General features: G+C 39.2%; 1 protein-coding gene across 1 annotated transcript; it reads right to left on the minus strand.

The window, feature by feature from the left end:
• Positions 1–1,639: 1,639 nt before the first annotated feature.
• On the minus strand, positions 1,640–23,719 carry LOC104580623 (La ribonucleoprotein 4B; the record flags this gene model as incomplete). The annotated part of the gene is made up of 15 exons (XM_088525173.1): positions 1,640–4,017; positions 4,517–4,625; positions 5,273–5,397; positions 8,410–8,574; positions 11,779–11,824; positions 13,272–13,526; positions 14,027–14,133; positions 16,566–16,775; positions 17,127–17,180; positions 17,704–17,814; positions 19,573–19,676; positions 20,277–20,413; positions 21,352–21,433; positions 23,195–23,356; positions 23,572–23,719. Coding segments are annotated over 15 exons (2,109 nt in total), but the record flags the coding sequence as incomplete, so codon positions are not given.
• Between the last annotated feature and the right edge of the window lie 345 nt (positions 23,720–24,064).

Here is a 24,064-nt window from a genome sequence, read left to right on the forward strand (position 1 = left end):
AATTAAAAAAAAATCAGGAATTCAACAGTGCCTAAATCTTTATTTTTCATAACCTACATTTTTTTTTTTCAAATTAGACAGTTTTACATTTTATGACACAAAAGGAAACTTAAATTACTGATAGTTTACATGTAAGCTTGATTCCAGTCTTAATGGAAGAAGAACAAAAACAAAAACCCTCAAGAAGGCTTCCGTATTACACTTCTATTTCATGAATTGGCAGCTGTCAGGTCTCCTTGGACATCTCCGATTGTCTGCTGCTATTAGTGTAATAGGTTACAAAGCACATAAAACCCCCCGAACTGTAGCTAGCCGAAGGAGATACAGAGATAGGTGTGCACCATTACAGTCAGCTGTTGCTCGTGATACACCGCGTCGCGCTCGGACAAGGGCCCTCCTACGCCAACAACTGCTCAAGTCTTTAAAGGATAATGCAGCAACATCAAAATGCGCCACCGTCCACTGATTTCTAAGTGGCAAATTATAAAGTCATGGTGGGGGACCGATCTGAAACAAGATTACACAGTACGCGTTAAAAACAACTTTTGTTTTTCTTCTTAAACAAGCTCCCGCAAGAACAGTCTCAGATCCCGAATTAACTTGTTTTATATATGTATTATTTTTTTTTTTTCAAATGAAAACCATCACCACACAATCCTACAAGGTAAAATGCCAAATTTAATTACTGTAACCCTGAACTTGTAACTCAGCTACTGCTTTGGGGAGGTTTTTTTGTTTCAAAAGTCACATTTTAATAGCTATATGTATCATAGCAACAGTCTGCATGCAACTTCACAACTCTACTCCGAAAACTCCATTTTGTCATTGAGTGAAAAAGTAAAAAACCTCAAAGTAAAATGCAGTAAGGATAAGTTGTATATTACACAGCTATTTGGCGTGTCACTTTTTCTCTTTTTTTTTTTTCTTTTTTTTTAAAAAGCTATAAAAACCACATCAGAGGAAGGTTTAAACTTTCGGTGCAACAGACTGTTGCTGGGTAAGCAGTAATTACAGTGTATTGACCTAGCACAAATGGCAGCAGAACACATTAGAACAGCACAACACATCCTGCTGGTCTCGATATATTACCTTATGTACCAGTTGAGCATTACGACGAGCTGTACACAGTTGCTGTAAGTAACCATTTGTGAGTGTTTGCAGCTGGCAAGCCTCGCACTTTCAGCAGACAAACAAGAGGAATCAAACAGCCGGCCGAAACCATACACAAATCTAGCTACCGTTTTCACTGCCGCTGGGGAAAGGACAAGCATCTTCAAATCCAATGACAGGACTAGTTTTAGCAGTTTGGGGGATGTTGTCAAAGTCCTATCTCCTCCCACAGCATTTACAAAGTGCGCTTTTTGAATGAGAGAAAAAGAAAAAAAAGAAAAAAAAAGAAAACAAACAAACAAACAACCCCCGGATTCCAGCATGCCCTATTTTAACCAATTCTGCAGCATACAACAAGCTGGATTTAAAAGGTCAACTAATTACCAATTGATATTTATAGGAGGAAAATTATCAGGAGTTAACTTCTATAATTACTTTACAGCTCTATTAATCATACACTTAGGAAACGACTGATATTGAGAGAAGCCGACAAGAAAGCTTCAGCGCGTATTTTCTTAGCAGTCGAAAGTATTTTTCCAATTAAATTTGATTTTATTATTGACTTAAAATTACACTTGGACCGCTAGAATTCACTATTTACATTGCAGAACACTTCTGAATTGGTTAAACTGCTTGTCTTTAGAGGGACTTATGAAAACATTTGAGGGCTTTCAGATAAGACTTTCATTCCATTTCCCTTTTGCAGTGAAGAGGCAGAGTCAGTTCAGCACACCAGAATAAAATAAGAAAAAGAAAAAACAACAAATTAAAGTAATATTCAAACCACAACATTTAGTTTATCTACATCCAGCTCAACAGCAACATTTATAATATCAATAATTTTTATCAGATTTTTTTCTTTAGGGTACCTTTTTATATGTTCTGATTATTTACAACTGTACAAGCAAAGCACACACTTCCAAGTGCACATATTTAATACAGTATTGACTATTTGCATTTACAGATTTTTCAACAATCTGAAAAAGATCAACTGTTTAAGATCTTTAAGGTATATTACAAAAACTGCTGCTAGCTCCTGTACTACAGTATGTTTACCCAGTAAGACCAGTGACAATAGATACATACTGTAACTGAGTAATTCTGTATTCCACTCGTGCTAACCCTCAACGGGGTCAGACCTCATTAACTCTAAGCTGTCTTGTACAAAAGTTAAGGCAAAGTCATTTTCAAGTTTAAATAAAATTCAAGTCTTTAAATATTGGATGGAAATAATTCTTTAAAAAAATCAGTTGTTTAAATAAACTTTTTTGTGGAATAAACTGTACTGTCATAGTCAGCAGGAATGAGTTTTGTCTGAACTTCCTGCAGCTTAAACACTCAAAGAAAAACTTTAGGCATTTTAAAACAAAAATAATTTATATTCAACTTTATTAGAAACTTGCTAATTTAGTGCATCCTTGTCCTTCAGAAAGCGCATCACTTCTAAAGTAAATAAGTGTGAGAAACCTCATCCCAGAGGTAAACATCAGGGATCTCTTCCTCCACCGCACACAAAACAAACACCATTATCTCACGTCTTGGAAAATTGAAATCCGAATGCCAATGCTTGTAGTTACAGGAAGACGTCAACACAAGGCTGACTAAGATATGAACTCTTTCAAAGAGCACTTGGGGCAGAGTTGTTTTTTTTTTTTTTAAAAAAAAAAAAGTCTACACAGAGCACAGGGGTAACCAGAACATACAGCGCTGACTCAGTTAACTCCCTTACAAGCACAGGGAAGCTACAGTTATCACAAGAAGGCTACAGTGCTTTCTCCTGATAACATCCACTAACAGGCTTCACCCACCATAGAAGCTCACAGACTTAATTCTTTCTATTAACAATGTGCTTTGTATTTGCAAATTATAACATCAGTTTTATTCTGGAGTGAGAAGATGGTTACTTGCTTGCAGTAAGTCAAAAACAGAAATATATTAGAAAGACCACTATGGTGCTCTGTAGGATTCATTTCATGTGTGCAAAACATCAAAAAGATTAATTTTTTAAAAACGCTAGAAACAACTACTTGTTTAACCTAAAAGTGCAAGTTTGTTTGCTGACATCTTGGTACAGCAGCCCAATAAAAAAAATCTTCAAGGTCACATACTAATTTGTAAAATATATCTACTTCCTTGCACTCTACACACTAGCTGCCGTTATCAGTCTTTTGGACACTTTAGATATGTACTTGCAGACCAGTTTATTAAAAATATTGCAGCAGCACGTTTCTGCTTAACAGTTTAGAAAAAAACTCACTATACAGAGCTTGCACTCACACAGCCACAGAGAGGCTTAATAAAAAGTTGATTTTTTTTTAAAGACAAATATTTTACATCTTGAAAAAAATAATCACACTAAGCTTCACCTCCAATTAAGCACCAATCTAAATGTAAAGTTTAGAACAACTATCCAGAAATATCCAGAAAAAATAGAATATTTGTCCAAGAGGGGAAAAGTATTTCACAGAAGAAAAAAAAAATTGCAGGCATTGTTACATGCCTAATATCACTGCAAGCTCCTAACCAGCAACTCATTCTCAGGTATCTTAGTGGGAACATGGGTTTAATTTGTGGGAAGCAGACCTCTTTCCAAATCCCTCCCTGGTGTGGATTTCACTGAGGAGATTTGGGAGGAGTATTCTGTTCTTTATTTAAGCGTTTGCCAACAGCTGGAGGGGACGATCTGCGCCCTGACTGTCTCCTCTGGTCTTTGGGTTGTCCGGGATGTGACTTTGCAGGAGGAGGAGGAGGAGGAGGTTCTCTGTTTTTCTCTATTGTTTCTGTGGGCTTTCTTTCTTCTTTCCCACATGCTACAGTGTTTGGCTTCTGTTCTTTCTGGGGTTGCAATGTAGGAGGATCCTTAGTTGTTCTCTGGCAAATTTCTGCATAACTAGGTTTTCGCAGTTCCTGTGGAAATCAAAAGCAAACAGGATGGCTGAGTTAAAGTATCCTGAGGACTGGAAAAGTCATTTACTTTTATTAACAAAACAGGTAAAGTCTTTGGCAAGGAGGCTGCTGCACTTAAAGAATTTAGCAGCTCTATAGACAAGGAGGAGCAAGACAAGCTAAGTATTCCAGAACAATGCCATTTTGCAACACAGCAAAATCTTTCTGATTAAAGCAAACTGAAACAGTTGAATAATGATGAATATCCTGGTTTAAATATCAACACATATATTACCATCTCTATTTAAAGAAAATAAGGATGCAACCAAGAAAGAAGGGAAGCCAGAGACAGCTAGCCCAAAAGTTACCTTACTATGAATTACATAACAGTATCATGCAGATAATCACAGACCACCGACATGCATTACGTGATGAAACAACACTGGGTAGCAATAAAACCAACATGCTGTTAATTGCAAACTGGATCATTATGAGAAAGTCAGGTAATGAGGTCACTTACTATGGCAGCCCCATTGACTTGTACCGATTTACACGCAGTACTGAGGGTGGAAGAAAGCCTTTCCGTACTCTGGGGGTCCTTCTGCTGCTTGTCCACAACCTTGGGATCCCTGGAAGCATGCAGCAGGAAGAAGGTCTCATGAAAAGCGAAACTTCAGGACAGACAAATGATCAAATACAGGATCTAAAGCTCTATTTGATGATGATCATGAGGAAGTTACAGGTATAATCTGCCCAACACTATGACTAGATTTAAAAAGGCTATCAATTATAAAAAGGGATATTAACATGCAATTTGACACAACCTAGGAGTTTAACATTTCAATAACATGCAAATTTTCACTTTCTCCTGTTACTCAAACATCTAGCTCAATTTATTGTGCAAGTTCCAAATCAAGACTCACTGAAATTGTTATTTACTGTATGGACAGTGACACTGCTCACAGTATGGGAGATTTACTGCCTGTGCTTCACATCCATCTGAATGCGAGACAGGAAGATCTTCATTAAATTTTTAAATACTTGCTAAGACTAAAATACAGCACTAAAAAACCTTTCATCTGCTGAACGTGCACAATTATGATAGTGTCTAGAAATTTATTTTTTATTGCCCTTGCTGCAAGTTCAGCATATAAAGTATTTTTCATTGATTCACATTTTAATAGATATTTACAGTATTCCACCTAGCCTTCTGGTGATGGAAAGTACAAACGTGATTCAGAGCAGAACAGTTACAGCTGTGAAATGAAGTCCTTACTCAGGAGACTGGGATGGCGAAGGAGACCTTTCAAACGTCCTGGGCAATGCAGGAGACACTGGCAACAGCGGCTCTCGAGGAATTCCTGACGGAACAGTGTTTGTACTTGCATCCACGTTTATGTTCTGAAGGAAGAAGAAGAATTAAAGCACAGAATGGCACTCATGGTATCCGATTAATATGGTTTCCTTGTAAATACAAATCAACAAATAAAAGTAAACACATGCTGATGTATAAGGATAAATTGACCACAGGAAGGTACAGAAGGACCTGACATGTGTCTGGTGACTAAATAAGCTTTTTCCTTTGTAATTACTCAGAAATACTGACAAAGAGTTCCCACACTATGGCTCTTTCCCAGGAGGCCTGAAGCTTATTTCTGAGACACACCTGGGGAACAGAAATCACTCTTTTTAACCTCTGCATCTGATGGTGACAGTCACCTTGCACTTGTTTACATACCTATAGTCTGCCTATTAAGAAACTCTCCTGCGTTTCTGCACTAACCACTGGCTTTTGCAAAGCTATTGTCAACAGCAAGTGCTAAAAAAAAAAAAAAAAAAAAATCCAAATCCTAAAAAGCTAATTTTTGACAAACTAGGGTATAACTGTCATCTAGAAGTCCCTTTACTTTTGCTATCATGTGTTACTAAACAAGGCGCTTGTTTTTCCACAGGCCTTAAAAGATTTTTCCAGTGCCCTTCCAGATAAACTCCAAGAGAAGTATACATCGTAAAAATCAGAATTTAAATTATTGCAAAGTAGAAGGAAAAGAGGAGACTTTACACCTTGAAAACAAAATTCTGACAATGTATCTATTTCATTTCCTCTAAAAATCCTATGCTTTTCCTCTTGGTTCTGACCGGACAGATTCTAGTACCAGAACTGATTCTGATAAGCAGAAGAGCAAGGGAGAAGCACAGAAAGGACAAAATAGCCACCCCTTTGCCCTGACACCATTCAAAGGTGATCGAGCACAAAACTTCCATAGTCACTGATAGAAAGGAAAGTGGTATTTGATGACACTGTTTTAAAAATCAGCCACCACAGATGACTGTGCTAGATGTAAGTCTGATTCACAGTAAAACCAGAAGAGGTGGATATTTAGAAATACAAACAGCTTCTGTGGTTTTACTCACCACAGCAATTTGTACAAAGGCTTGAAAACTGCAAGGTGCTGAGCACTGTAACCCAAGTTCATTGCAACCTGTAGCTACATGGCTATGCATGACACTTGAAGCACACATGCAAGTGCTATTCCAAGCAGGAACACGCAGTCCCTGGTACCATAAGGCTACAAATTCCTTTTTTTTTTAAGCTGAGATTATAAACTTAATTGTCCCCAGAGCTACATCTGCAAGGGAGCGCTGCAAGGCGAAGAGCAGGAAGGACCCTGCCTGGGCCACTGCGGTTGGATGTTACACGGCCCAAGCTCTCTGAGCTCCCGCGCTCACGAGCGGCTCCGCATCCGCGCCAGGAGGGCTGCGAGATGGGCAAAAGCGCCGAGCTCAGGGTGAAAACGGCAGCCTGTATAAATAAAGTCTCAATGGCAGCCTGTATAAATAAAGTCTCAACTTGAGCACGTCTCTAACACCTTTTCTGGAATACAGCGTCTCTCTTTGGAGTCAGTTACTATCGTGTTATTCATTACTCGTGGCAGCAATTCTTTACTTGCACACAACTGCACAGACATCACCCATGCAAGCCAGAGATCTGGAAAACAGAAGTAGTTCCTAAATGTGACATTGCATTGCACTACCAGAAACCACAATGCCTGAAATGGATTAAAACTGCCTCTACAGGAAACAAGCGTAGGTTCATTAAACTGACTACAGTGGAGGAGCAATGGGTTTTAGGCTGCACCAGCAACAGAGTGCTGGCACTATACATAAAACTGCATTATGTTAAAGAACTCCCCAGAAATAACACAGGTAAAAAAAATGAAAATAGGTAAATCCTGCTAAGACGAACATAGTATTGGCAGACTGCCATATGCAAGGGGAGCTTGTAAGTTAACTCAAAAATATCCCGGTCCAGTGTTCAACACTGCTAAGCCCCGTTTTGTCCTTGCTGCACGTGGCTGTGTCCCAAAGACGCAGCCCTGGGACGCAGCGATCCCTACTGCCACTTGCAGCAGTCTGAATACACAGCTTGTCTGTGCAACCATTGCTTTGACTGCAGGCTGCTCTTACTGCCTTTTTTCGCCTTACCAAGAAATACCCCCTACCCATCCCTGATAAATGGGCACCAAACACAACACTTCTGCAGGAGACTGCTTCTAAAAGCAAAACATAAGAGTAATATTACAAGAATCATTTGTGTGTTCATGAGCTTACTGTGCTCTATCCTGGCTTTAACCTCTTCAGTTGTGGTACAGCTACCAAAACACAAACCAGCACTAAAGTTAGCAGGAGAGATAACAGACTTCCACAGCGTAGACTGTTCAACAGTGCACACTGTTTTTATTGCTCTGATGGAGAACATACTGTCACTCACAGATGGTGCGGTAGTGGTGGTTTTAATTAAGAATGAAATCTATGAACAGCTACTGAAAATTAATTCTCAACTGCATCTCTACTACATGCTGAAAGCAAAAGCCAACTCATTCCAGTAAATTTTTAAGCTTTCCCAGCAATTTGACAAGACCACTCTCCAATCTGGCTGGTTGTGGTAACACTTTTTGCCAGCTATGTACCAAGAGTATGTAGGTAGGTTATTTATATTTCAGTGCTTAGAAGTTTGTGTTTGTCACTTGGAACTGTGGTATATACAATTCAGAAGTCTAATTTTCAAACAGAAGGAAAATTTAACATACATTTTTCCCTTGTGTCTATTAAAAAGCCTAAAGCAATTAAGAGCAGCAAAGAGCACACTTTTCAATCACTGTCAAAAACTAGGTATGCTGGTGCACATATCCCTCACCATTTCAAAAAGATGGTCCAAAATATTTTAAGACATTAAGCAGCTGTACATCACTTTAATGGCTTTAAAAAAAAAAAAACAAACAAAAATACCCCCACATTTCTCACGATCCATGAAAAACCACATGGATTTTTCTCTGTATAAACCACCAAATCCAAAAGCAAGAGGTAGGCAATACTCGGTTTTCCCACCCAAAATGCACACTGACTACTCACTCTTTCTTTTGACGTTCCTATTACCACACTGGACAGTCTGTTTTCAAAAAGGTCTTCGGTCTTTAAATTGCCAGCGGCCCCGGGTAATGGAGGAAAGCTAGATAAACCCAACTCAAAGCTAGGAGATGGAGGTTTTGGGGGTGGTGGAGACTGTGTTTGGCCTCTCTGGAATAGAAATAACATGTTGAGAAATAACATGTGAGTTACCACACTGGATGACAGAAAGGAAAGCCACGGGGCTCTAAACCACTCAATATTTTCTTTTGACCAGTATCTGTGGAGCCCTGAAGAGACCTCCCCCTCCCCTCTCAAGAAAACCACACAGAACCCAGGAAAATGCAGCTTGTTTTCCCACTGCTGCTTTTAAAATATTTAACTATAATTTAAGACTGAGGGCATAAGGGTCCTTAAAAGTTTCACGTGTGTACGCTTAATGCAACTAAAAGCTAAAAAACAATCGCCCTGTCCATTCCATTGGGATGGACACTTACACCAGCATAGGAGGAAAACCAGACTGTTTTAGATACCATGATACAGTTGCAATGCAGGTATAAAACCTCCTTATGTGCAGAGGGCAGCACTCTAAGGGAAAAGCAGGAGTCACCAATAGGCTTACCTCGTGTTCATATACATTAAGAGCTGGCAGGACAGCACGCCTGGCATGCTATGGGGGCAAGGGCATGTTTGCTCTAAGCAGTTGTGGGAATTAGAATATTTCTAACTGTGTCTGAGGAGGAAAAAAAAGGGTTCCGGGCCAAAATGGCTGAAAAACACTAAGGGGCTAAAATCTGCAACTGCAGACAGCAGCTCAAGAGTTAAATGAGCAGTCCATGCAGAGATCACTGAGGAGTGTTTCTAGGAATCTGTAAAGCTACATTCGGTTTACATGGAAAAGCTAAAATTCCTTTGATATATGCCACAACTGAAGTTACCCATTAACTTCATCTGCATCTTGTAAATACAAAATAACTGTTTCATGGCTGCGCTCATGTCAAGATAATCTCAGATTCAGAATAATAAATGCAAAGTGATCTGGAGATGATTCCTGTTTTGAAAAGGGGAACAGTTGCTGCTGGATAGTTAAAATGTCAGAACAGCACTTCTGGACAGCTCACAAAGCAGCATTACTGGCTCTTTTCTCCCCACTTCTTTATCATGAAAACACAACAGAGATACAAAATCACCCTTAAGGTCTATGTGTAAACTACAGTCTATTGCAAAAGCAGCACTAAGGACATTTTTGGGGGGCAGAAGGAACAGGAGAGAGAGGCAGGGAAAGAATAAATACAGAGGCAAGACTCCAACAGCTGCCACTGGTCCTGCACTGGCCAGAACACACAGTTTAAGAGCACTACAGCAACAAAGACTGCAACCCCTCCACAGGGAGGTCAGTTGACCAAGGGCACTGGGACTGCCCTTACCCAGCACAAACTGTAACAGGGATCAAATTCCACTTTTGAGAAAACCACCTTATATGGCAGCACTGGAACTTTTATTAAAGGAGACCGAAGGCTTGTAATAGATACTGCTTTTATCTTCATTACTGTTTTTTTTTTTATTTTTAAAGACTATACAGGTGAGTCATAACAAACATGCAGGAGACACAAAGAGCCTGGATACATTAACAGTTTGGGTTAGGGGGCCAGGGAGAAATTCAATCGAATTCAAGCAGCCAATTGCATAAAATTTTGCTTACAGACCTCAGCCACGAGGAACTGAGCAACTGTCCCCACACAAACTGCCCAGAAAGCAGCGTGCTCTCCCCAGGGAGAATATCCCTGTTCTCTACATCTGCTCTTTTCAAAAACCCAAGGAAGTCGCTGCTCCTTTCCAACACAGCCAGGTGCAGCCTCGGCCCACGTACAGCATCTAACGCAGACCCGATCTCGGTAGCTCGGAGGGCCGGATCTCAGTGTGGCACTCGAGGGCAGAGGTGCGCAGCGGGGCACGCGGCTGGGCCGCAGCGCAGCGCAGGCTCAACATGCACGGGCAAAGCAAGGCCAGGAGGAACCTGGCTCCACCGGCAGCAATTCAAGTCTGCTCTTGAGTCGAGGCTTCAAAAGTTTGTGTCTGCCAGTTTAAAGTTAAAATAATCTTTAAAGTTAAAGCTGACAGTCAAGAATCTCTCTGTTTGGGAGTGTCTGAGGCAATCCTTTCACTTCTGCCACTCTTTTTGTCAGTCATGCCTAACCTAACCCATTTCCCTGTTCTTTCAAAGGCAGAAAAGTGTTGATGGCAAGATGCCAACCTAAAAATTAAAGCATTTCCAAAAGGGCAAAAAGCAGTACTGAGAACCCTATGTGTAATTTGAACGCAGTGGGCTTTGAGAAGTTTGGCAAGAGCCAAAGGGAACCACCTGCCTTTATATACTCTCCAAAGCCTTGATGTTCCTTTTTTTATTGCGTCCCGTAAGGCTGCTGAAACAGCAGGAGGCCCAAATACACAGGCAGCTATTCCAGACCTCTAAAGAAGTGCTGCAGCTCATGCAGTGGGGTTACCTTGCAATCTTAACAGTAAAGACATAGCTTGAACTTCATGAAATTGCTGTGTGTGGCAAAAACCAATTGCAACAAAGTGTCTGATTTTATAAGATTGGACCTCACATCCTACTAAATAATGTTTATTGATATATATCCACTGGCAAACCCCAGCTTCCCCCAAATATCCTGTCTACAGTATTCATCTTTAATTCAAATTTAGCAAAATACTACTATTAATACAGCACTAGTATATCTACCCTTACATGGTGCTATTAAACAGTTTCAATATTCTTTTTAGGGGGTGGTATCTACTGCATAAACTACCCTTAGATGAAAAATGACACTAACTCCCAGGGCCGGGGGGGGAGTGGGAAGATCAGCTTTTCATCCCTCTTCCAAGGGGAAGAAGAGAGATCTTTCTCCTCAGATTTGGGGGCCTGAGCAGGGAAATGGTCTAGGGAGGTGTTTGGTTTTAGAAATGAAACTGATCACTTAATGTGTAACTAGACTGTTAAATTATCAACTGACACATGGACCTATATTTATTTGTCAACATCTGTATCTATGATTATCGCGCACGCAGGGTGTTGAACATTAGCTTAGCTGGCTCTCCACGAACGCAAGTACAGGCATGCTACAAAAGAACACTTCACTAGGAAGATGGAGATTCTTCGCCATTATAAAACAGCAGTTTTAACTTTTTCCCCAATTCCTGTATTAATGGACTATCTTCTCCAAAATCCAAATGTAATAAACTCATTAGTGGGCTGTTATCTCTAGTCAACTATTACAGTTGATTGTGCAATAGCTTATCTGCTCTTCCACATAGTCCATGCTATTGTCTTGCTGTCCTGTTTTATTAAAGCTGAGTAAGGTCATGAACACTCACTGTAAACTTGTCCTCCCTTTTCTTTCGGTAGCCATAGGAGTTTTTCCTAGGGGAAAGAAAATACAATTAGAAATTCACCTATTTGTTCATCTTCATTCTAGATAGGAAAGATATCTTCTGGGAAAAGATATCTAGCAAGTCCTCATTAAGATAAGGGTACCAATACAACACAAATCAGTGTTAGAACACATTGGTTACTAATAATTTCAGCAGTCAAATTGCACTGTCAATTACACATAAAGCTTGGCCAAGGCTTTCAATATCCAAAGAAGAGTCTGGTACCAAAAAAAATGACATTTGTTTTGTTTTCTTTAAAATACAGTTAGTTACTTTACGCACAGGTAAAGCGCTTTTAAACATTTTAAATGATTTTAAAATCATTTAAAAAAGATTTAAATGATTCTAAAAATCTTTTTAAAAATTTTAAATGATTTTTTTCTACCCAGTTCTCAAGCAGTAGTCAAAATTTCACAATGGCTTTAACTCAATTTCAATGCATTTTGTAATGTTTTCTGCGTAACTTAATATTCTAGATATATTCAATACTGAAGCACCAGAATATAAACTTGAAGTACTGACTATTCTTGTACATTTCTGTAATCCTATAGTTTTGAGTGATCTTGTTTTTTGGTCCCTTATTTAATCACATTTTCATCCATTAACACAACTTCGCAAATTAGAAAAGTAATACAATCCTTGCACAAAATCCCCATTTAATTTTGCAAAGACACAATACATGCCTAATATAGGATCATCTGAGAAAAAAAAAAGAGACGTATCTGCCAATTCACTAATTTATTCTCAAAAAGCAATCTGGGGACAAAAACAACCTCTATTAAACATGAATCCACACAATACTTTTCTCTAAAGCACTTCATAGAACTGTACAGTATTTCAGAACTTATCCACTCAGTTCTCAAATTAAAAATGCTTCTGCCAATTTTCAGCTCCTCAGATTTTTAACTGCATAATAGTCTTTTTAGTTTCAAATAATACTATTTTTATCCCTCTACATAAATCCATTGTCTTTGTTAAGTTGTACATGTCTAATTTGTGCAAAATTCCTTTTTTTTTTTTTCTCTCCCCAAATTGACCTAATTAACAATGAGCACTGATGATAGGAATCAGGTACATAGTCTACACTGCTGAACAATGGAATGGAACTACACTGTTAAATATAAATAATATGCAGAAACTTTCTTGACCTACTGTAGAAAGTACAGAGGATGAGATACTGTTATGGCTGCAAACTGTCCATCAGTTACCATTACTGGTTTTAACTTGCTACGAAAGTACATAGCTCCACTTTGCCGTTGTTCTAAATTTAGTGCTTTCTGTGAAGTACTTTCCAACATGATTTTAGCTTTGAGGAGACGGTCTGAGTTTAAGACAGTAGTGAGGACAGTTCTCATTCCACTCCTTTTCTTCCAAAAGGAAGGAAAGAGAACCAAAGCTACCGCCTTCTTCAGAGCAGAGCTGCAGAGAGCACTCACCTTCCTCTACCTAATCCTGGAGAGGAGTCAACACTGGTCTGCTCCATGCGGCCCGTTCCTACTTCCCTCTTGGTGTAGCTCGTGGTCGCGTTCTGCATCCGTGTCCTGTTTTGGCCCGGCTGCCGCGTCTGTGGACTCCTGACGCCATTGATTAAACGATCAGCAGAAAAGTTGAATATTGTAGGACTGTCTAGAAGCCCAGGTCCCCTTTCTGCACTGGGTATTGTATGTCGTATATGGGACTTGCTAGGATTCCTACAAATTCAAAAGTCATTTCAAGATACGCACTATGAGAGATCTTCTGAAGCCTTAGTCTACGCACAAAATTCAGAAGTGGCAAACGGCTCAGCCTTCGTTTGTGTATTTTGTTTGTACGAATTGCCTGTGTTCATTCTAACAGGGCATAGGAATAACCTTTCCAATGTCTATCTTAAGCTACGCCCTAACTAAAAACTACTTGAACCTCAAAATGTTACGCAGCCTGTTGAACACCCATCATCGTTCAGACTATTTTATCTGAATACCCTAAAACATGGAAAGAAAAGTTCTTGGCTCTCAGAGTCCACGTGCAATCACATTGTATTCAGTAATAATTAATAGCACTATTTGATCTTTGACCTCACTTAATCTTGCACCAAGTTCTATTTAACAACATTTTCAAGTTAGCTGGCATTAAGATAAACAGATTAAACCTACATGCCAGAAAATTCAGGAGTGGATATGGGTGTATATTGCTAAAAGATGGTTGGACTTGCCTGTTCCTGGGAGGGTATTGTCTGAGTGTAGTCAGTGGAGAAGCAGCAGGCTTGAAGGTCGGAGATGTGAACCCATTGATAAATCCAGTATTTGGAAATGGTGTCACCTAAAGAATGTATTGCACGCTCATAAGTACAAACAAACTGTGTACCACGTTCACAAGTGCAGAGCTGACCACTCACACCGGTATTCTCCTTACCAAAACAGTGACTATAAAACAGAGCTAGTCTTTTCTATCCTTCCTAAATGGATAAGAACCAATTAAAGCTTATATGATATTCAAGAATAAACCTTGATATAACATTCCCATATTCTAGCTAACAATCAAAATAATATTATATCTAATATAATATTCTAGCTAACGATCAAAATTTTACACTAACGCTGCCATCCCAAATCATTCAGACTAAAGTAATGTATAAAACAGTAAATGCTATCACAACAAGAGGCTAGGAATCTAGACTCTAAAATAAGCAACCAAAACTTTAATGTTAATGTTTAGGAATACAGTTTATCAAAATATAGTTTAAGTGCTTTCTGCTTCTCCAGATACATCTCAAATGCTGTAAAAATCAACCAAAGCAGCTCCTGAACCTGAATAATGAAGACGACACTACATATAATAAAGGAATATAAGCTTAACTCATTGCTTAAAGGGACATTAAGAACACTCAGTCCTCAAAGGGAGAAATTCCTTTTTCCAGTAATTCCAAAAGCATTCTTTAATTTGCTTTTACTGGAAAAGTCATTCACTTCATCAGAAAAATACCCATTTTCACAAGCACTAACCAGATCTTTACTCAAAAAGATTCAAGTATTCCACTTGGTGAAGAAGCAGGTAAATATCAAATTTTGAGTACCCATTACCGTATTCTAGTTTCAGAACAAAAATTTTGTACCAACACAACTGTGAGTATTTGCTCTCAAATTAAAGATGAGACAAAGTGCTGATAGCATTTACTTCTCCTCAGAGGAGAGAACCTTTTGCTGCTAAGCTGGCATGAAAGTCTCCACAAGTAAACCACAACCCTGTTTTGTAAGAATTATTCCAGAATTGCTTTTCCTCCTGGTCCGCTTCCTCCAAGTAATTCCTATTCAAATAGACCTTTCCCTATAAAAGTTTCAGGAAACATCATACTACATCCATGCACCCAAAACGCAGCCAACCAACGACAACAGGCTGCGACACAGCAGGAGATAAAGCTCTGCCAGGTCATTTTGTTTTACTGAGAAAGGTATGAGACCTGCAGGACGCAGCTTGCAGTGTCTTCCTCTGAAGGCCAGGAGCAACAAGCTTTCTGGAGCAGAAAACAGGCCAGGATGACACAGTGCAGACACACACCCTTGTACTGATTTACATCTCCTGAACAGAGCCACCCAGCTACTTCACTGCCTTTGTATCAAAGCTGTGCAAGACTCAGCCACAGCTTATACAGAGCAAGAACCACATCCCTTTCAGCTGCTGCTACAGAAAGGCCGTGCCCAGGGCTGGTGTTCAGCTCCCTGCCTTGACTCCCCGGCCTTCCTCGCTCCCTTCGAGGTTTCCAGTGCTGGTGTCCAGCTGCCTCCCCACGCATGAAGTGTTCAGCACAGCGACTACTCAATGAGCTCGCTGTTCGGTACGCAGGAAGTTTGCTCAAGTTTGTTCAAGGACACTTTAATCCTCTGCCAAAAGACCTCTAAGAAGCTTTTCCTTTTGAGCACTCCTACCCCAGTTTCTGCTACCCACAAGTAAAGATGCATTTCTGAAGGTGAGGAAGGGGTTTCCTGTGGGAAAACTTTACTCTCACAGCCATTACAGGGAACTAGCCCCCTTAGTTTTTGTAGGCTGACAAATGAAGAATAGAATAATTTTGATGTGACCACCTTCATAAAGGAGGAAGTACTGCAGGATGCAGTGGATGGGATAGAGTCTTCGACCATGAGCAGATAGTACAAAAGGACTCAAGACTACCATCTTATCAGTCTAGCTAAGGCTTAACAGTAGCCTTCAAGTCTTTAATTTTTAAAGTTTTCTTAAAAGTAAATACTTAAGTATTTGAAGTATTTTTAGTTGTAATTATTGAAAAAGGAACCGAAAAAGATGTTACTTTCCCACAGACATTACTTCAGAATACACCAAATGGGGTAAACCAGCATGTTAAGTCAGAGCTTATTTTCTTGCTGGAAGACCAAGATGCTAAGTTATCCACATTTATCTGATTCCATTAAGTTTCCTAAGTACTATAAAAACTGATTTTCTTGCATTCATGTATGTATTCTGAAGATGTAATCTCTTTTGACTAGTACTAAAGGCAAATAAGCAACTCCTGCCCTGAAAATCAAAAGGTTAGAAAAATGAGAAAAAACTCCCTCTAACTTGAGAACAGATGCTATTTTCAAGTAACTGTCTATTCAACTGGAGGAATTCTGGAGAACTGCTTTTCAAGAAGAATCAATATTGTGACCTGCCTCTTCAGGACATATATGCCTCTTACCTTATGCCAAAAGGCTCCAAACCAAAACTATCTTAGAGAGCAAAGCAAGGGTTTCACTTACCAACGAAGGGTCAAGGTAGCTGTGTGCAGCTGACCAGGTCTGGGGGGCAATTAAGCTGTACAATGGAAACTGCTGTTGGGGACTGTATACTGGAGGTAAGTAAAAAGACGTTGTGTAACGCTGTTGCGTGTAGAGGTTCATATCCAGAGGTCTATACCCATTCTTTGGCAAAAATGTGTTTATAGCTATTGCCTTTGCTTTTATCCTTGCCTGCAAAAGAGATTAGATAATTTACTAGAGCAGCTTTGCAAATTAAACCAGCGTGGTCCAAACTGGCAGCTCTCAAACTTGCACTGGGCACTTGTCAGCCACTGTGACCTCCTTCACGGAAGGCAGGAGCAGCTGAACACTTCCTCCCTGGCCCTTTGCCAGGAGGGATATGTTGCTGCCAGAAGGGAGGGAAACAAGAGAAGCTGAACAGCATGCGCTGCATTTCAAAACCCAGACCCAGGTCAAACGGCTGCCGAGACTGGACCACCTTAATTTACAAAACAAAACCAGCAATCCCCACAAAAAGCCAAAACGTATACATATTCCCTCAAAAAACAAAGCTCTGTTTACCTTAATTGGTTTCCCTTGGAAAGTTTTCACTTCTTCTCTAAGGTATCTGTAAGCCTTTAAAAAAAAAGTTATTGTAAGATTTGCTGAATATAATTTAAATAAAAGGAAACTGAAGTTTTGACAGGCTAAGCCTAAAAATAACTCTCAGTGTCTGCTAATGTTATACTGAGAAACAACTCATTTAATTTGCATCTGGTGAGATTTATATGCAGCAGTGCTTTAGTGGCATGTTTAGTGCCAACAGTAGCAACATTAAAACAAAATTTTAATTCTTATGATTGAAGCATATTTCAGTTTGTCATCTTAAATACAAATATTTTGGACACAAATATATTTGATTATAGCTTTGGCCAGAAAAGCAGGATATTCAAACAAGATAAAGCCTTTACAGGGTCACCTTTAGTAATATTAATAACTTAATACTAGCAAAGGACACTGAGTTTTAGAGGTTTTTTTGTTGTTTTTAGCTTGTATTCTTATAAGCATGTAAGAATTATCTCCCACTCAATCTTCCCTCAATTCATGTTACTTCCTTTTTATTTTCTAAAGGAATTGAGGAAAAAAACATAGCAATTACCTGCTGTGCATCGGCTTCTGACTCAAATGTGATGAACCAGTTGTCGTTATAGGCAAACTCACAGTTGATAAACTTAGGCAAATTATCTCCTTTGAAGAGTGCTTCTACCTCCTACGGAAAGGGGTTTTGACAAGAAGGGAGAAAGAAAACAGGAGAAGAAAACATCAATTTAAAATGCATACTTATTGAACTCCAGGTAAGAAAGATTAAAAGCACTTTACAGCTTACAAAACTGGGGCACTGAGAGCTTTTCAGAATACGCACAGTAACGTTTGTTCACAAGCTTCCTGCTAGTTAAAAGGAAGTTAGCCTATCTAGGCCATACAGCAGGTACAGGCTGCTTACTCGTTTTAGATTAAGGGAGCTGAAAGCCATTTCATTCATAGCAATACTTAAATTCAGTATTAAGTGCAGAAATCCACTGAAAAAGCAGTTTCATCTTCCCTATCACCACTGCATTAAGCCACTTCTTGCTCTTCTCCCTCCTTTTGCAAGGCTGCCTCCATTCACGAAGTGACACAGACTAGGAAATGAATTCAGGAACAAGCCCATTTCTTCGCTCCCCCCAAAGTCATTTTTGGTTAAGGGCCACAAAAAACTCTGCATTAGTGCAATGAAGTGGATAGGAGCTCCCTTGCCCTCTTGGCAGAAGCTTCGGGATACATTTCAGGTCAAGTGGTCACAGATTCAAATATTTAAGAACAGGATTTACATTACCCCATAAACAAAGCCAGCACTACAGCAGAACAAACTTCACTTACATTTGTGGTAGTTAACTTGTATAACACAACTTTTTGTTAGAGTTGACACAAGCAGCACCAAAAAAGCAACACAACCTGTGAGGCCTTGCAGTATGTTTGAACATGGCTGCTTAAATAACACCTGACCACACTGAGATAACAAGTGCAGCCTATTAAGTCTGTCACTTAAGTCCAGATTTTTCATTCTGGCAAGTTTAAACATCTCACTTCAGACAGCCTACTTTGAAAGTGAAGACTCATCAGAAATTCTGGTTTTGCTTTTAAGCATTTAAGAGAGATTTCCCAGTGCTGGCATATCCAGCCTGACAAACAGATGACAGTGGGGAAAAGCAACCTATGATATTAAAAGCTGGGCAGTCTTTGAAAAGCTAAATTTCATTCAGAAAGTTTAAAACAGCTGACATTTCTAAGCAATGTACTTGGTATATCTAGTCCTTTTTATCTCCAATTCCTTTATCATGCACTGCAAACTGAAAAGTTTTAGTTCAGCAGCACCTTTGGGTTTTGTATGAAGACCGGCAAGAAGAGCAACTCTTTAAGCATTATTTTCTTAAAAAATTACATAAAAGATAAAAGCATTTCTACCTTTTCCTCCCTTTTCAAGAGGATTGTACCTATGGCCCAGTCATTTTCTAGTCTTTCCACTAGTCAGCCCCAGCTGCTCAGAGGAGCACTGAACACCTTCCACATGCAAGCTCTCTACCCTCGTGCTCCTTGCATGAGTCAGTGGAGACCCTTACTGACTCATTCTGACACCTTCACCCCCAGAATTACGGAAATATTTGCAGTGCCTGAAGTTCTTTACCCTGAGAAGCTTCCATCTGCAGCAATGGCTTTTTCCATTTCAAGTGAGGGACGTTTATCTTTACTATTTAACCAAGGAGCTAAGAGCTAAGCGCATATAGATAAACCAGATTCCAAGAAATGACTCATAGTATCTTTAACCAAACACAGCAATGTCAAATTTTCAGGCCTTTCTGGAACTACATGTTTTACTGTAGTTTTCCTACAAGCAACATGCTTCTACCCAATACATTCACTATTGAAGCAGACATTATAAGCCAAGATATAGAGGAAAAATGTTCTTCATTGACTATTAAATACTTACTTCAATGGGCGTAGATTCAGGTACTTCACGTAAAATCACGATACAGCGATTCTGATTTGGCCTAACTTTTTCTCCCTTCTCATCCACTTGGACTAAAGGCAACGCTAAAAGGAGAAAAGAAAAAAGTTTTAACTATCAGTAATTCCAATGCTTCAGCATACTAAATACTGCTGCAGGCAATTTCGCACTTTAAAGTTGTTTGTGCTAAAATTCCAACTCCCCAACATTAGGGAACAAGAGGCAGAAGATTGAGGACTGCTTCAAATACGGAACTAACCAAGTGTGTCCCTGCACCTGCACTCTTTTCTCCATTTTCTAGTCTAGAAAAATCCCATTTCCTTATCTTTCATTTTTAAGTGATACATTGAGTCTCATTCCTCCTTGATTCTAATCTTACTGGTAAGGTCCAGTAGCCTTGTTGAGAATTTAGCCTCAAATTAATCAGATTTACACAAAATGTTACTCAACATTGCAAAAGTTAAATAGTTTCTATGAAAGATATGTGAAGATGTAAACTACGTGACGTGTAGTTGAAGATGTGAAGATGAAAACTACAGTCCTGTAACTGTGATAGCGAAAGCAGCTTCTAGCTTAGACTATTTAATGTTTTACAGAAAGAAGATGGCATTTTACTGCAGAACATAGAAAAAAAAAGTGCTATGGCAGTAACCAAAATTCTGTCTAGACACAGGACCTTTACTTACATCTCAGCACTTCAACAATCAAATCCATATCAGTACTGAGTTTCTTGACATGATCGAGGTTTGCTACTGTCATTATTGGCACATACTGATCACTGTCCATCTGTGATATAAGGTACATGTCACTGGCAAGGTTTTCTCTGTTGGGAAGGAAAAATGGGATCATGTCAGAGACCTGGGGTTAATAAAGACTGGAAAAAGCTAAGACAAAAAATCAGTATCATGTAGCAGAAGACAAATTCCTACAGTAAAGTTTACTTTCTATGTTTTCACTAACTCCCCCCATTCACTTAAATTCACCTGTTTCACTTCCTAATAATTACTGGAGAAACTATTTGCTCCCCCTGCCCGCAGCGGGAAGACGAGTTGGCATCTTCCTGTTAAGGCAGCACACTATCCCCACAAACATGCAGGACTGATGACAGCCTACCATATCAAATGACCACTGACTGCAACTGGTGATGCAGGAGGATAAGGAATTGTTCTTAGTTACTAAGATTAGCTGTTTTTGATGTATATATATATATATATATATATTTTAAAGACCAATAAATGAAGATAAGGACATAGATTGCTTTGATAGGCTTTCATCATTCTATACTGGAGCATGTACTACTCAGAAACTTCTTTATTGATTTACAGATCCCTTAGAGATCTACAGATGTGTGTACAAAAATCCTTGTGCGTACAAAAATTCTTGTCTATTTCCATGCAAATTTACAAAGATTAGCTCAAAACTAAGACTTTCAAGTAACCTGAGAAATAAGTTTTAATTTGCAAAAAACAGTAACAGGCATCTGCAGTTACAGATCAGGTCAATTTTAACCATTCTCACTGCAAAACAGTGTGTTTACTTGTTTATGTTTTAGGCCCAAAAGCTTCAAATGAGCTATAGGTGGTACACACACGTCATGTCCCGGAATCTGTGTGCCATGTTCCCCAAAATTTCATCCTTTGCACTCACTTTTAAAGGATTTCTGTAGAATGTATTAACATTTACCAATTTAGGTCACAGGGCCTCATTAGTTATCCCAGCTAGCTACATTTTCATCTATTCATTATGTGCTACATTACATACCTAGATAAGCAGAATTCCAGTGTTTTTTTAAGCAATTCCCGTAGATCTTCCTGACCTTCTGGCTGCAACTGTTCAGTTCCACCTATTTAATAAAAAAATATTAAATTTGAAATGTAGTCCTGCTATATTATGTATTAGATGCTTGAATCAAGTCATCCTATCTATTATCAGCTATATATTTAGTAACTAGCTTTCCAATTCAATAAATGTCTGCTGTGTATTAGTTGAGTGCTTACCAAAATGCCAAAGGAACACTTATTTAAAACAGCAAAGTTGAAGAAAAAATGTCTTAAGTCACTTCTAAACTTTGATTCCCTAATACACAAACGGATGAAGCAATTTTAGAAGAGTAGTTACAAACACGCCCCAAAGTACCTATATGAAAAGTTCTAGGTAAATTTCAAAAAGCTTACTAACAGTAAGCTACTTGACTAACAGTATCTTGCATTAAAAGGAAGAGAAAAAACAAACACCCCCCCGCCCCCCGGATTCTCCTTACGTGAAGATTTCAAGATTCCTACAGAAAACCCTAACTATACTGGGTCTAAACTAAACCTAACAAGCCCTACACTAGGGCAAGCTGTCGTGAAAGCTCCTAGTGTCGTGAGCAGAAGAGCTGTTCAAAGATCATAAGTTTAGCGTTGCTTTTAGAGATTCATAAAGTGTTAGTAATATGTTGTGTATAACATAAATTGATTTTACACCAGTTATTAGAATCTTCTTTCACTTCAGTGACTTCTATCCTTTTGTTCAGATTTCCTTCTTAATCTTTTTTTCTTCCTAAAGCAAATTCTAATCTCCTCCCACAGTTTTGTGCTTCATAGTTTTTATTCTGAAGTAGATAATGCCAACACCTGAGAAGTGAGTATATCGCATATTGGCTATTTTCCCCTCATCCTAACTTTCCTCCTCCAAAGCTGTAGAGTATCCTGATAGTACCAGAATGATATGCAGACTTAGAGGCTCTACCTCTGTCACTATTTACCCCATGAAACGTACCCTAACTGCTGTTTGGCTGCTGCTGTGGTTAACCATTCTGGTCAAGTAACGGATAAGCTAAGAGGTTCTAACACCTCAGAACGCTGTTCTCTTTTAGAGTGCTAGGCACAATTAATGTTATTTACTATTTGCCAGTTAATTATTATTTATTATCCACCAATAATACTTACATAGAAGTGTCAAAAGGGACATTCAGTTTTGAACAAAAGGAAGGATGAGGCTACAACCTCATGTCTGATTTTTGTTCAGCTTAACACTCATACTCTTTGGGAATCATGCTTGCCATTTTAAATGCACATTATAATGAGCAAGGCACCATCAGTCCCCCTCCCTCATCATGACCTTCAACATAGGAGTGCCCAGCATGTTCCCCTCCCCTTCCCATTCCCCTTCTCAGTACCAACAGTTATCCTGACACAGGCCTCTTGGAGACTTGCCCATTTCACGCATCACACATAATCATGGACTCATCTCTATGCTGGTGTCCAGAACTTTCTTAGAACACAAGATCTGCTACAAACTACAACAATTAACAATTATGCTGAAAACTTCAGAAAAGCTCATTAAAAAGAATGTAAAGAGTTTATAGTAGTTTGCTGCTTCTTCTGGCATTTTAAGTGCTTGACTGATTTTTAAAGCATTATTACATTAATGCTCCTGAGAGAAAAAGGTAGATTAAACTCATCTCCATGTCTGACCAAGCTAGAAACATCCAGCTTTGATATGCAGATAACTAAACACAGATATCTACCCTGACACGCTTGTACTCAGAAAAGCAAAACAATAAATGTCCATTTGTTTAGGTTTTTGGAGGAAGCCCAAAGAAGCATCATCGCTTTCTGACCTGTCTGGGTGGTTTCATGCATAGACTCATACTCGGAAGGATCGAGAGCCAGCGGGTTCATATCTGGCTGGTCGGCCACCGGGACAGCTGGCAAGGGCTCCTGCAGCTCTGTCAGCACCGCGTTCTGGTGCTTTTTGTCGCCATCACCATTGGCATCCAGTCCTGCAGCAACGGGGACAGGGGTTACAGACACATTCACAAAACGACCCCTCCAAGTCACAGTAACACATGCAGTTAAAACTAAATCTGAAAAACATAAACAACTAAAAATTTCTCAAGTATTTCCACTCATTTTTAAGCAGGAAATTAAAATTGGGAAAGTTCTGCACTGATTTTTACCTTTTGCTTGAGCAACAGCTAGAAATAATTATTCCTACCTTCTTTACAGGAATCTGGAGGTTGGTCAGGTATTTCTTCCCACGTTTTGCTCACACTGCCATCAGTGGCACCACCTGCTTCCAAGTGTAACATATGATTTCCCCACACCTTTGCATTAGGATTTAATTCAGAAACCTTGGTTGACTCCTACAAAAAGGAATTTTTTTTATTATGTATTTTGTGGATATGTGCATATACGTACACAGTTTCAAACAACGGCATCAAGTATACAATTCAAGATAGTATTGGCAAGCTTAATCACATCTGAATGTACTGGCTGAATCCAACAGTAATTTCAGAGTGACTCAACTGTGCAGCACAGAACACATTTCCCTGATTAAGAACTCCCAGAAAAAGTTGGCCAAGCAGCTCAAACTATGACAAACACTCCATGCTCAACTTCGTTAAGACTGACTCTGTACTAGCCATAGACTTTAGGCAGCTCCATAACATAGATGTTAATTCACTATTGATAACATTATTATATCTATT

The sequence above is a fragment of the Tinamus guttatus genome, unplaced genomic scaffold (genome assembly GCF_059628265.1).
Source record: "Tinamus guttatus ecotype Peru unplaced genomic scaffold, ASM5962826v1 Tinamus_guttatus_pri_ptg000225l, whole genome shotgun sequence".
In the NCBI taxonomy this organism is placed as follows: Eukaryota; Metazoa; Chordata; class Aves; order Tinamiformes; family Tinamidae; genus Tinamus; species Tinamus guttatus.